The following is a 15444-nucleotide window of genomic DNA, read 5'->3' as shown; positions in this document are numbered from 1 at the left end:
TGTTTGCTATTTCTATTTTTACACTAGGAGTTCTTAACCTAGGGTTCACAGACCCTTAGATTTGAGGGGGTCTGTGAAGTTGGATGGGGAAAAAGAATTCTATCTTTTTCACTCTCTTCTAACTGATTGAGTATTTCCTTCCCTTACTTACCTTTTCTGGAAAAGGGTCCACAGGTTTTACCAGACTGCCACAGGAGTCCATGATGCCCCCAAAAGGTTAAGAACCTCTGTCAGAAAGTTGCTTGGGGGATTGAGGTTGTGTAAATTGCTCAGGCCAGTATGTGGCAGAAGAATTGTCTGTCTTACTGGGAAATAATTTATGGATTCTGATGAGGAAAGAGTGGATGGAGTGAGAGGGAGGGACCATATCTACAAAGGAAAGCAGAGAATTAGGGAAAGGAATCTTTAAACTGGTGTGTGAAATAACAATGAATGGTTGTTTTTTCTTCCCTTCTTTTGTTCAAGGTTTTACTTTGCATAACTTATTCATCTACCTTTGACATGAACGGAAGTGCAGTGCTGAAGATTGCAGAGGTGAGTGCCCCTTCTCTTGCTCAGTGCCCCCAGAGAGCTCCCTACCTCCATGTTGCCAGCATTATGAGCTGCTTTAACAGTAATAAAATAGCATGCCAGATTGGTACGGAATGGAATCCTAGATGCAGAGCAAGGCCTCCTCTGATTATTATTGCCTTTAGCAATTACCACTAATGGGAATTGATTTTTTTTTTTGAGAAATGTCTGTAGATCCCCATCCTTTCTAATGATGCTGTATGTCTTAGAGCTTTGCATGTTTCAGCTTGATAAACCTAGGACTTTAATGATGATAATAACAGTACTAGGTACTTTCAGGTCCATCTGTGCCCCTTTTCCCCATGATCAACTAAAAAAACATATCTAAGTTGAACTTAGGAAAAAATTATTTTAAAAGAACAAGATCTGAGATCTTGAGAAGCTCATCCTAGTTTTAAACCTAAACAGTAGGCAGGATATCGTAGTGGTTAGGCAGTCAGCCTTGTTCAAGTATGTTCAAGAAACATACTATCTTTGTCACCGTAAACAAGTCACTTATTTCCCATTACCCCAAGCAACTCTTTTACTGGTAAGTTGCTACTCAGCATTAGTAGGAGTTCCCATCCTGAGATGTCTCCACACTGATATAATCACAGGTCCATACTTAAGGTCCTCCCCAACCTGCGAAAAAAAAATCCAAAACTCTATTTTTCTCAACACCAACAAAATCCCCCTGTTGAGCCTGTTGCAGCACAATATTAATGTCTGCTTCAGAGCACTTCCGAGAATTGACCTGGCAGAAAATTCAGCTCCCTGGATTTATTACATACATCTCTTGCTACTTGGCAGCATCTTGGTTTAAAAGGTATGCTATAATGAGGCTTTTACCACTGATTTGCATAAAGTGTATAGCTTCTAAGAACTGGCAAGTTCTGACAGGTGGATGTTTTCAGACCAAAAAGAACAAAGCACTGTTGGGAGATAAAGGAAGGCCCTGTCTGATAGCAATTCTGTGCAGAGCTCATACTAGTGGGGATATTTAGGCTCGTAGAGCATTACCTAGTGAACAGCCAGTGAAATCAGTTTGTTACAGTAGGGACTGGCATTGGAATCAAGGGACCTGAGTTCTTCTGATGGCCCTGGCATTAACTGTGTGGTCTTGGATGGATCCCTTTACTTATTGTGCTCTCAGTTTCCTTGGGTATAAAATAGGTCCTCTTTATAGTCCTTTTCAGCACTAAAATTCTCTAATTCTAATTTAGAAGTTATCAAAATTTTAAGATGGAGAAACTAACAAGCTAAGTTAGGGAATGTTTCATTCCTATCACTTTGAAAATAGTTACAGTGAGAATATTACCTGTTTAAAAGTCTAAAATTAGCTTTGCTATTTGTCACATTTACATGATTTACCTTTGCTCATGAATCATTACTTGATGAAATCTTGGATTGGTTTTCTACTCTCAAGAAATTTCAGCCTTAATCTCACTTTGGCGTTTCCAGAAGTTACTGTGGCCCAGTTGCTTGTCTGTTGCCACCAGATAATCCACTTACAGTTAGATTGTTAAAAGCTTTCATGATGCTTTTTCCCAACACCTATTAACTGAACTATTGCTCTTCAATTGCCTTAGTAAATCTGATCTTGATTATGTTCCGGTGATCTCTGGCATTTAAAATCTAAGAGATAGCAGGCAGCTCCTTGAGGGAAGGAAGTATTTCATTTTCATTTTCCTATCTGCAGCACCTCACACAGTGCCTGGCATATGGTTGACCCTTAATAAATTCTTGTTTATACCCAGCCTCCCTCTACTCCAATTCCCTACATGTTCTCTGCCATAGCCAACCACAGAAGCATGAGGTCCTACTGTAGATGCAGCACCTTTCCCCATCCCTCTTACTAATTATTTTTTAAAAGACCCTTGGCAACCCCTTCTACTCTTGACTGCAGTCCACTGAATTCTGACTATCTCCTTCCACCCTGCAGATTAGGGATTAATTTACATTGAAATATATTTCTTCAACTTGATCATTTCAAAATTTGCCCACATTAAATAACACTATTAATTTCTGATAGGTGGCCAAACACTTTCTTTTGAATGCTTTAAAAAATAATGTAAAGGTGGTAACAAAAGAGTTTCAATACAAAGTTATGAAGAAGTTTCCTCATAACTGACAAAGAACAAAACAAACAAACAAACAAAAAAGCCTGCTAATAAGATGGCTCCACCTCTAAGGCAGTCCTTAGCACTTTCTTTCTGCTCTTTTAATGTAAGTTAATGTAAGATAAGTCCATAAACTGGTTATATTCATTTATATAAAAATGACATTAATATGTTTTTTATATTATGAGCATGAGCATATGCATCAAGAATTATAAAAGACAATATAGATTAATAGTAGCTTGCTGTGCAAACTATCAAAAAGGATAACCATAGATAGTGTTAGAAATCTGAGTGATGTAATCATAAACAGTGGTTGAATTCATATTTCTCTGAGAATTCTTCATTTGTATTATGTTAATACCCCACTTCTGTCTGTTATCTCATTGATGTGAGTTCTCCTTCTACAGAGGAAGATACCTCCCATTGAGGATCTGTCCAGCATGCTGAAGACTTAGGTTATTTCATAGCTCAATCCAACATTCAACTGTCTGTTCCTCATTATTGCCTCATTATCAACCCACTTGATTTTCTGGTCATAAGATGTCCTTGATGAAATCTTTTATATAACCTCATACCTTCAAGTCTCAGTAACTACCATATTTTTATATTCTTTATCAATTTGTAACATAAATTACAGACAGTATTAGAGCTAGAGGGAGAAGGTGCATTAAAAATCATCTAGTCTGACCCTCTCATTTTACAGATAAATTGAGGCTCAGAGAGCCCAGAATGTCACAGTTGGAAGGGACCTTGAATACCATCTAGATACCTGAACAAGAATGCACACTATAACATTCTTTACAAGTAGTTTCCTAGCCTTTGCAAAAGACCTCTAGTGAGGGTGAAACCTTCAACTCCTTGGGTAACCTTCAATACATCCTTCAGATGTGATCTGATCTAAGCACACCAGAGGCTAGATTAGCACCATTTAGATTAGCACCATCTTAGTTCTAGACATTATGCTTCTCAATAAAATCTATTTGGTTGTTATCTCATTGACTATTCATATTGACTTTGCAGTACACAAAAACTTTCAAGTCTTTTACAAACTGCCCTGTAGCCCAGCCTTTTCCATCTTATGCTTGTGAAGCTGATTTTTTGAACCTGAGTGTAAGACTTTACATTTATCTTGATTACATTTCTTTTTTTAAATGAAATTTAAACTTTTTTTAATTTTTAATTTTAATGTTTAATTTTAAACATTCTGCACAGTGATCTATCTTCTTGTGTCATCCAAAGTGTTATAATCCTTCCTATTTTTATTTCACCATTTATTTGCCCTTCACCAGGTCATTGGTTAATAGTACAGAGCCAAGCACCTGGGAACACTGTACTGGAGGACTCATGCCACTTTTGCATTAAACCCAAATGAGTGGAATCAGTCAGTCCCAAATCAACCTAATTGTACATGTGCACATCTTTTATACTTTTTTTCTCTTTTGTACATATTTTCCATCTTTTCCACAAGAATAGCATAGGAGACTTATCAAATACATTGTTAAAATCTAGTTAAACTCTATTTGCAGTACTGCCCTTATCTGCTAATTTAATAACCTCTCAGTAAAGGAAATAAGGATAACCTGGCATGATCTGTTCTTGATAAAAAAAAATGCTGACTCTTTGAAATCACTTCATTTTCTAGATATTCACTATCCATCCATTTAAGAATATGTTGCTTGGCAATATTGCAGGAAACCAAAGTTAAGATCACCAGTTCATAATTTGAAGACTTTTTTTGTGTGTAAAATCAGAACATTTTCCAGTCCTACGGTATTATCTCATTCTCTTTGTTCTTTTAGACTACTGACAGCAGCTCAGTAATAATATCTGCTAGATCAGAAACAAAAACAAAATAAAACAAAAAATAAACCCTTGTACCAGATATGCTTAGTCAAACAAAGCAAATTTGGCCATGTCCAAAACAAATGTGCTTTTCATTTTCATATTAGTCTACCATTTCTCTGTGAGCAGGTGGGTGACATTCTTCATCATGGATATTTTAGTATTTCTAGAGTATTCCATTCCTCCTAGACTGACCTCCAAGTAAAGAACTTTAATCCATGGGATCCTATGCATCCTTTCTCTCAACTCTTTGAAATCTTTTTTTCCAAAATCTAGGGTGCATGTCAAAAGATGCCCAGTTTTTCTGTCCTTTTCTATCACATATGATAAGATGGAGTGATGATTTCCCTCAAAGATTGCCATCATTTCTACTTTAACAACCACTTCTTGCTTGTTAGTGAAAACCAGATTTAGAATAGAAGTCGACATCTTTGTTTCCTCCACCTTTTGAAGGATAAATCTTTGAGGCAAGTTCAGCTTCTGGTAGAGGTAAAGTTCCAACAGATGTCAGTTAATTGAATCCTTCCATTACTACTATAATCATACTGCTGTGCCAGATGCATAATTTATTTCCCAAATTCCTTGTCTATTTATTCTTTCTGTTTAGCTAGTCTGTTAGTATAGTCAGATGATAATATTGCTTCTTTTTCTGCCTCTTTTATATTTGCCTAAATGTCTTCCATGCTTTCCACATGTTTCCTGAGTTTCCAAGTATGTGTTTATTTTGTTACTCCAGTCCCCCTTACCCATCCTGTTCCTTTTGAATAAATCATCCCCTTCCAGAACTATATTAGACTCATGGGCCTTATCCCACCAAGTATCAGTGTTACCTTTGGTAATTCTTGCTAGTAGCTTTTAGAGAGAATTATTCTGTCAAACTTCTTGGAGGGCACCTAGAAGAGCCTTTACCTACAGTTTTCTCTCCTCACTTCCTTAACCCCTTCTCACATTATTAGCACTTTAACAACTCCACCCAAATTCCTTTCCCTGATCTAATTGATCTCTTGTTTTACTTGATAACTTCCTTCACCTTTTACTTAATTCTTTCTAGATCTTAGCTTAAAAGGGCCAAGGTCTCCTACTGAATCTTGGGCCATCTCCAGTCATCCTGACCAATATCTGGCCACTGGACGCAGATGGCTCTGGAGGAGAAAGTGAGACTGGTGACTTTGCACAGCCCTCCCTCACTCAAATCAAAGTCAGTTGCAAGTCATGTCATCCCCTGATGTCATGGTACTCTTCCAGAACAAAGGACAAACTACACAACAATCCTTTTCAGGCTCTCTTAGAGTCTAGAGCTCAAAGGGACCTCAAAGATCATCTAGTCCAAATCCCTCATTTTTACCAATAAGAAAACTGAGGTCAGGTTGCAAAAGTAACTCGGACCTTCTTCTGCTCTTTCTATTCTGTGAAACTTGACTTATTTACCTGCAGCTCAGGTCCTATTTTTCTCAACTTCTCCCAATTTTCCCCTTCCCAAATTTGGTCTCTGTCCTTATTTAACTTTCCAAATCCTCCAAGTCTCCTTCACAATTCTTCTCTTTTCCCTTTCTCTATATTGTCTTGTTTTGTTTTGTTTTTGGAGGTAATTGGGATTAAGTGACTTGTCTAGGGTCACACAGCTAGTAAGCATCTGAAGTCAGGTTTCAATTTAGGTCCCCCGATTCCAGAGCCAGTGCTGTAGCCACTGCCCCACCTAACTGCCCCCTCTATATTGTCTTCTTTGTCATTCTCTTTTTTTCTTTTTCTTTTCCTATTCCTCCTCTTTCTCTTTCCCACTTCTCCTTCTTTCTCCTTCTCCCTCTTTTTCTCTTTCCCTCTCCTCATCTTCCTTCTCTTTGTTCCCTTTTTCTTTCTACTTTTCTTCCTTCTCCCCTCTCACTCCCTTTCCTTCTTTTTTCTTCCTTCTCTCCCTTCTCCTTTTTCTCCCTTTCCCTCCTCCTTTTCCTCTTTCCCCTTCTTCTCTTTCTTTCCCCCTTCTTTTCCTCCTCTTTCTCTACCTTTTTCTTTTCTTCCTCTAACCTGAATCATCCTTGTGCTCCTCCCAGCCAACCTTCTACTGAAGGTGAGAGCCAAATATAGCTCAAGCAACACAGTCAAAGTCAAATAAATAGCTAGTTTCTGGAAGAACTTGGACTAGAAACTAGGTCTCCTGATTGATTATGGTTCATCACACTTTCCACCACACCATACGTTAATTTCTCTAAGAAATGTAGACTTTTCTTCAAATAAGAAATTTCAATAAAAAGAGGGAAGTCATTGTGAAAAAAGTGTGATCCTATTCTAGTGAAGTTCCAAAAGCCATGATTTTGGGGTCCCTGAATGACTCTCCTGTTCACTGAACCCTTGGAAACAGGTCCCCTTGTTTTCAGTGACAAAACAATGCAGTCTGACTCTACTCCTTAAGTCCACAGGAGCCTCCAAGATGATTTAGCTGCTTTCTTTGGGTTTCCAGTGGCAGACCCCTTATGTTGATTAAACTCTCAAATTCTTTTCATTGTAGCTTATCAAGGGGCTACCAAGGATTTTCTAAAAATGCTTTTTAATGACAAAATCTCCCTGGAACTGGCATTTTACTTACAATCATTATTTATCTAAGAGGAACAGAGAGAGAGGAGGCAGTTAGGTGGCACAATGAATAGAGCACCGGCCCTGGAGTCAGGAGGACCTGAGTTCAAATGTGGCCTCAGACATATAACACTCACTACCTGTGTGACTCTGGGCAAGTCACTTAATCGCAATTGCCTCACACACACACACACACACACACACACACACACACACACACACACACACACACAAAAGAATAGGACATACCCAGAAACTAGTTCATCAGAAAATGGAATGTGTACTTGACTGTACAGTTAGCCCCTTAATTACGAAATCCTAGGTTGTTTTCTCTTTTTTCCTTCAACTTATTGCTTAGTTCTAGACCTATGATTTCTTTCATGTGGGAAGACCTTGGCATGGAAACTCTTCATCAGTTCAGGTTGGTAACTCCTCTGTAACTTAGTGAGTTACTTTGGACACTGAGATGTTGAGTGACTTTCATAGAGTCACATAGCAAGTATCAGAAGCATCTAGTGTCAGAGCCAGGCCTTGATTACTAGTCTTCTCCTGACTCTAAGACTGGCCTCCTGTTGTTGATTTCCTATCACATCACCCTACTGCTAAAGCTTTAAATGACCACTGTGACAGCAAGGTTAATAGTAGCAGTAGTAGTAGTGGTAATAGTAGCAGCAGTAATAGCAGTAGCAGCAGCAGCAGCAGCAGCAGCAGCAGCAGCAGCAGCAGCAGTAGCTAAATATAGCACTTTAAGGTTTTTCAGTGCTATATTATTTGATCCTCACAACAACCCTGTAAGGTAGGTGCTATTATTTATCCCCATTAAACAGATGAAAAAACTGAGACTTAAAGCAGTTTGGTGACTTGTTTTGGTGACATAGCTAGTGTCTGAGGCTGGTTCAAACTCAGGCCTTTGTGACTTGAAGTTCCGTACTCTACCCACTATGTCACCTGTCTACCTCAGCATTTGGTATACAGTAGGTGCTTGATTTGTTGACTTGAAAGAGGCAGATGCAATCACTTTATCTGTAATTGACTTTAGTGACCCCCAAATTATGAATCAATAAGGAGATTGAGAAACAAAGACAGCAATAATACTGATTATCTCACATTTCTATATGGCTTGAAGATTTACAAATAACTATCTTCAAAACAGTGTTGTTATACTCCTGTTTTACAAATTCAGAAATTAAATGCCAGCATGATTTAGAAATGCCCATCGATTTGCAAGTGCTACATGCAGGATTTTAACCCAATTCTCTGAACTCCAGGGCCAGTATTTTTTCTACAACATCTGGGCTATTAAAGCATCACAAATAAGTGGAAGATGTACAAAATTGTATTTTTGAGTGTTGTAGGACACAAACAAGGAGAAGGGAAATACTAACTTCTGGGGAAACATGAGACCTGGTTGACTTCCTGAAGTATGGCCTAGATTACCAAGCCTCTGTATGGGATCAGATAGCAAACAATCCTACCATATGCCAGTTTAAAATCAGTGTGCCAGTCACCAGTTAGGCCTGAATCAGGAACTCATTAAGCATTAATCTTGCTCTTCGTAATATCTTGAATTGGCTTATAGGACTACTGTCATGCCATAAAGAAAAGATAGTGAGCAAGAAATCATTCATACCTTAGGAGCAGAATAAGAACGGTGGCACCATGGAGAGATGTTCCACACTTTTGAAGGTTAGTAATTATGTGCCTTGATTTAAATAATTTTAGGCAGCAAAGGACTGGAATATTCAGATTTGTACTCTAAATGACTATGTAAAATATTCCCTTTGTGCAACCATGAGATCTCAGATTGACAGTAGTCTATTACATGTACACTAGATTTGGATTGCCTGGGAGATTTTGCAAAAGGAAGAGGTTGCCTCTCAATCTGTTTTTATACTTCCAATGTGGAAGTCCCTATCTTAAAGATTTTCCTTTTTGTCCAGATTTATGTGGATAGGTACCTCACTTCTTCCATGAAGATAAATAAAAGCAAACTGGTTAAAATGTAGCATCTGCAAACATGGAAGGTCTTAGGCTGAAATCTTGTCACAAATATATTCACTAGACAGTGGAATTCAGTATAAGACTGATTCATCCTACCCCTATCCAAGTATGTTTCATGGAATCATTGAGTCATGGTGCTGGAAGAGACCTTAAAGTTCAACTAATCAACTACATTCACTTCACAGATGAGAGAACTGAAGCCAAGAGAAGGTAATCAGATACTAATCTGGGCAAGTCACTTAATCTCCCTTAGCCTCACTTTCTTCATCTGTTTAATGGAGATAATAATAGCATCTATCTGACAGGGTTGTTGTGAGGATCAAAAGAGATTTTTAAAAAGCACATCACAAATCTTAAGGTACTACATAAATATTAGCTTTTTTTTTAATCACTAGTGCTTTTTTCTGCCACATTATTGCCTCTCAATATTTTAATGAGTGAAGTGTCAGAGCAACCTCATAATGAAGTAATTTCCCCTCTAATGCATCCATGATGTGTTCCTTTTTGCTGTCACTTTGAGGGACTGACCATTGTTCTACTGACTGTAGAACTTCCAGGACACTTCTCACTTTTTTCATCATAGACTATTAATAATAACTCACCCTTATATAGTGTGATGTACTTTCCTCACAACCACTCTGCAAAGTAAATAGTACCAGTGTTTTTATCCCCATTTTGCAGATGAGAAAACTTTAGGCTTTGAAAAATTAAATGATTTGATCGAAGCTACACAGGTAATACACATGTGAGGGGGGATTTGATCCCAAGTATGTCTGTCCATATAGGGAATCATACCTTTACCTGTGGGTGCTCTGCCCAAAGGAAAATAAATTTTGGTTGCTGAAATCTCACAAGATATCTTGGGGTTTATGGGCTGGATTTTTTTCCCCTTCCCTACTTATTCATTCTATCATTTTAAAAAACCATGTCTTAAGTCCAACTCACTCTGGCTGTCACTGACTGGCCAACAATAGGTCCCAGCCCAGCCTCACTTGGTCATTATTTGGGTTTTGCTGGCTCAGAGTGAGTGTAAATAGCAATTGTTTTTATTTTGGCCAGAAACCCTGAGGGTCTTCCCCTCTTAGATTGATTTTTTTTACTAGGTAAAAGAGGCCATTTTTTGCCTCATTTCTTACCTAGCCTTAATCACTGAATGGGTGTTGCCTCAGATACACAGACCTGGGGAAGACCCTAACTTAAAAAGGCCAAGGTCTCCCACTGCATACTGGGCCATCTCCAGTCATCTTGATTTATATCTTGCCACTGGATCCAGATGGCACTGGAGGAGAGAGTGAGGCTGGTGACTTTGCACAGCCCTGCCTCACTTAAATCCAATTCACTTGCAAATCGAGACATTACCTTCCTGATGTCATTTGTCCTCTTCAAGGAAGGACAAACAATAACAACTCAGTTGATGACATCACAACATTATAATGCTACCACCAGTGGAACTGGAGTATATGGTCCTTGGCCAAGTTGTTCCTTATAAAAGAACAAAAGTGGTTCCATTTGTTGCTAAAATGTCTCTTCACTGGGCTATATAATTCTTTAAATAGTCAATGCCTTTTTTTGTTTGACTCTTTATATTGATTTGGCAGTATTGTTTCTGACAAGTGCCTTAAGTAAGTCATCAAAGCAGCTGATAAATGTTCAGTCCCTAGACGTGATTCAACCAGGAAGTCTGTTCTGTATTGTTATTTGCTAGGCTGGCTGTACCATGTTCTTTGGGAACATTTTATTGTTAATCATCTGGTCATGTTTTCTTCCAACCCAAAACTGGGCAAAAGAAGCAGGACTTGTACCCAAAAGAAGTGGAGCCCAGGTAGCTAGTGAAACTTATCACCAAGAAAAGAGATTTCACTTCATCCTTAATCTTCTTTCTCAAAATTTAGCTCTTCTGACTTGGTCAAGCACTTTAGCATCTCTGGGTTGACTGCTTGGTGATGTCAGTCACAGTTGGGATCTGCCCATTTGACTATTAAGGCCCTGGGACCTTTAAACATGGTACCTCATAGAATCATAGGCTCATAGATTCTAGAGCTGAAGGGGACCTTGGAGATCATCTAATCCAACCCTCTCGCTTTATAAATCAGGGAACTGAGGCACAGAGAAGTTAGGTGACTTGCCCAAGATAATATAGGCAGTAAGGGACAAATGTAGGATTTATACTCAGCTCTTCTGACTTCTCTTCCCACTGTACTATTGTCTTCATTCGTTTTCTTCTTTCCTTAGAACCTAAGCAGTCATTTTCCCATCTCATTTCACTGTCTTAGTTACATGATAAGTGGAGGAACTTATTTGGATTTAGAGAACAGACAGAAATTGGGATCAAGTTACACTTCTTTTTTTTTTTCTTTCCTGATAGGCCATAGGGCAGAGACTGAGTCTTATGCTTTTTCATATAACCATGGCTAGCATACAATAGGTGCTCAATATATGCATCTTAACTGATTTGCTGATTATGTGTAACCTCCTCATCTTATTGGCATTAATGAAGCAGAAGCATGAAGAAGAGAAGGCTCAACCAGGTCCTTGATCTCGGTTCACCCAAAACTTGCTGTTGAGTCTTGGAGCCCCAAGGACAGCTGATTTTAAGGAGACTGAGAGAATAAGTCATAACTACTCATTCAGCTAGGGCCACAATTCCACTTACTATAGAGGTTTTACTTTGTTGTGTCTTCAAACCAGTTTTGTGTAGTATTTGCCAAAAGAAAATATTGGTTCCTCCTGCTCTGAGGGACCAAGAATGACTAAGGGCTGACTTTTACATAGGTATCTAAGGGTTAAAGAGGTCTGCATTTAAACACAGAAAGTCAGAGCTGGACAGAATTGCAAAGGCCATTGAATCCAACTTTCTCATTTTACAGATGAGGAAACTGAGGCACCAAAAGTTTAGGTGACTTGTTCAAGGTCTCACAGCTAATAAATGTCTGAGGTAGGAGTCAAATTTGGATCTTCTTTACTCCAAGAGTAGCACTGTAACCATTATGCTTCCAATATCCGTGACTACCAGCTCAGTATTGTGGTTTTTGGTTTGTTTGGTTTTTTTTAAGCTTAATGCCACACCACCAAAGAAACTGGAATTGGGTTATTGGCAGGCTCCCACTGAGGGAAAGATTTTAAGATACATGACTAATCAAGACTTTTCTTTCATCTGTAACAACCGTCAGTATACTGACAGGAAGAAGAGAAAAAGATATTGGCAACAGCACTTCGGAGGTAGTAGAAGAAATACCTTGGTGGATGAATTGCCTCAGAATGACTCAGATCACGATTTGAGCTTGACTGCCTAAGAATCATCACCTCCATCATCAACATGATCAAACAACTACCTGCATTTGTATAGTGCTGTACAGTTTACAAAGCACTTTTTCATAGAATAATTCTTTTCCTTAATTTTTAATTGCTTGTATGGATCATAGGGTCATAGGAATTAGATCTAGAAGGGACCTTAGATCTAGTTCAACCCCTTTACTAGAAAAAAAATCTCTTACAAATTTTTTCTACAGAGGTGATCCCTCTACTTTCCCATGCTTTAGGGTTTTTTGTTGTTGTTGTTGATTTTTTTTTTAATTTTTGGTTTCCTCAAGATAAACAAATTCCTATTAGGTGGGACAATGGATAGAGCTCCAGGCCTGGAGTCAAGAAGATCTGAGTTAAAAGCCAGTCTCAGACACAGGGTCACTGTGTGACCCTGGGCAAGTCATTTAATTCCTATTTGCTTCAATTCCTATCTGTAAAACAGGGACACACAGGAAAAGGAAATGGAAAACTACTCCAGTGTATTTGCCAAGAATACCTCATGGGTCACGTAGAGTAGAACACAACTGAACAACAGTACAACGTTTCTTAATGGGAACAGCCTCAGCTTCTCTTTTTCAGGCGTCAGTGCCATTACAGCATACATTGTTTCTTCCAAGGAATGCTGCTCACTACACTTTCCAAATAGAGAAATAGCTACACATACGGCAATATGTAGTTTCTGGAGTGCATTTTGCCCAGCTCTAGGAACAAAATTCATATGCAGTTTTTTCTTTAAATTTGTGCATATATGTGAAGATTTAAAAGTAAAACAGCAGGAAACCCATTGTTTCTGGTTATGGAAGGCAGGTTATTTAGGCATTCTCTGATGAGAATCTGTTGCTACACCACCTTTCCTCCCTCCCACCTTGCTTTATATAGTACTGTTGTTATTCATCAGCCCACCTAGTAGATAAAGTGAATGTCTCCTTGCTTCAGGTTTGTTCATTGTTCCCTGTTCTCTTGTTCGTTTTCTTTTTTTTTTCTTTTTGCTGTGGGAGTGGGAGGGGGATGTATATTTTGCTTCACTAACCCTCTGTGTTTTTGCTCATAGTTGTGTTTAGCATGTCATAAAGTTGGATGTCCACGAATGCATGAAATGGTCAAATTATCCATTACTCAGCTCCTCACTGCCCTGTGCCATCGTCCTTGTGCTCCTGTGCAGGTGGCTTTGCCCAAGGTATTGAGCTCAGTCCCTGGTTCATGGGCAAGACTGATGAGTTGATGTATCAGTTCTATGCTGTGAGAGTGGAATGATTGCGCTGGGGGTGGGGGGCACAGTTTTGGAGCAGCTGAAAGAGGAAATCAATGTGCCCTTTGCCAGAAACTCAGCCTGCAAAGTATTGGTAATTTCTCTAACTTTATCTGCTTCTTTTCAGCAGTTCTTGGAGGTAAAGAAAACTCAAACCTACAGAAACTAATTGATCATAGAAACTCATTACTCTTTTTTTTTTGAAACTCATTACTCTTATGATAATTATGATGACCGTAATTCCAATCCTTAAGTTGGGGTGTTTGCAAAAAATTATTAAATATGTTTTCTTCATTTGAAATTGGTACTGTCTAAAAAATCCAGGTGGCTAAATTTACTAACCAAGTTCGATAAATTTTGGAAGTGAACACTTTTCACTTCAACTTCACTATTAAGTTATACAGTAGGACTTAGAATCTTTGCTTCAGAAAGGGCCAGGAAAGCTCAGGTTAATTTAACACTGTTAGAAGAATTCAATTCAATTCCACAACATTTATTAGGTGTCTATCATGTGCCAAGTACCAACCAAAACACTAGGGATTAATGACAAAGATATAACAGACCCTGCCTTCAAGAATCTTACATTCTAATGAATGGAATAAAATGGAGTTACTTCTGCTTCTGTAAGTGAAGAGCTGTTATTTAATGTATTATATACGCTTATACAGGTAGCTATGGGGCACAATGGATAGAATGCTCAGTCTAAAGTCAGGAAGATGCATCCTCCAGAGTTCAAATCTGGCCTCAGACACTTACTAGCTGTGCGACCTTGGGCAAGTCACTTAACCCTATTTGCCTCAGTTTCTTCACCTGTAAAATGAGCTGGAGAAGGAAATAGCAAACCACTCCAGTATCTCTGGCCAAGAAAACCCCAAAATGGGATCATGAAGAGACTAAATAACTGAACAACAACAGATACATATACAAACATATCTATTTTATCTACATTTTGCTGCATGCAGCATTTATTCACCCAGTTCTTACTTTAAAAGTGAACTTTTCTCCCCTACAAATGTATATGTCATCTAAAAAACTTCATGGATTAAATAAATTCTTAAATACCAACAGTAAAAAGAGGTTGTCTCTAATGTCATTTTATTTTCCATTGCAAACTAAACATAATAAAGAAATTGAAACCCAAAAATATTGACTTAGACTTTAGCTACTTGCTGTTGTTCATTTTCTTCAGGATTGGCCATTCCAGATGACTACAAATTGTACATAGGTTGACTTTCATATGTCTATAGTTGATAGATATAATTAAGATATGTGGACTTAGAATCATGTTTATCAGTTTCATTTGAAGTGTTTGTTCTATACCTTTAAAAAAAATCTCATTTGTAAATAAAATTAAGTGTTCATCATCCTTTTGAGCCCATAGCTGTGATTTCATAGAGAGAGGGATCTCCAGGTGAGAGAAGTCATTACACCAATGCAGATTTGCCATTGCTCTGCAACTTCTTTTCTTAGGGAATTTCCTGGGGTGGGAGTGGGGGAAGGGGAATGAGACTGAGAGGTTGAATCATTTGTCAGGTTGATAAAGCACGTATGTGTAAGAGGCTGGATATGAAGTTTTGTTTCTCTTCACTCTGAGGTAGGAGGTAGACCTTCTCTCTACCACAGTATCCTGCCTCTCAGGAGATAGTTGCCATGGTTATGAGGCTTTTAAAATTGCAAAACTACTTGTGCATAGAAAGCTGGGATAGAAGACCAAGAATCATCCTTGGGGTCTAGAAGACTTCAGTTCAAATTCTGCCTTGGAAATATAATAGCAGTGTTCCTATGGGCAAGTCACGCATCCTCTCTGGGTCC

The 15444-nt window shown here is 38.5% G+C and overlaps 1 protein-coding gene across 1 annotated transcript in view; it reads left to right on the top strand.

Moving 5' to 3' along the window:
- The window catches only part of ARFGEF3 (ARFGEF family member 3), a 204201-nt gene that overhangs the window by 84434 nt on the left and 104323 nt on the right, over positions 1-15444 (top strand). Inside the window, exon 5 of the mRNA XM_020973740.2 lies at positions 466-534. Within this exon, the coding sequence (XP_020829399.1) occupies positions 466-534 (69 nt within the window). The remainder of the gene's footprint in view (positions 1-465; positions 535-15444) is intronic.

Source organism: Phascolarctos cinereus, unplaced genomic scaffold (genome assembly GCF_003287225.1).
Source record: "Phascolarctos cinereus isolate Bilbo 61053 unplaced genomic scaffold, phaCin_HiC Scaffold_5;HRSCAF=322, whole genome shotgun sequence".
NCBI classification, from domain to species: Eukaryota; Metazoa; Chordata; class Mammalia; order Diprotodontia; family Phascolarctidae; genus Phascolarctos; species Phascolarctos cinereus.
This window is presented reverse-complemented; position numbering and strand designations above follow the sequence as displayed.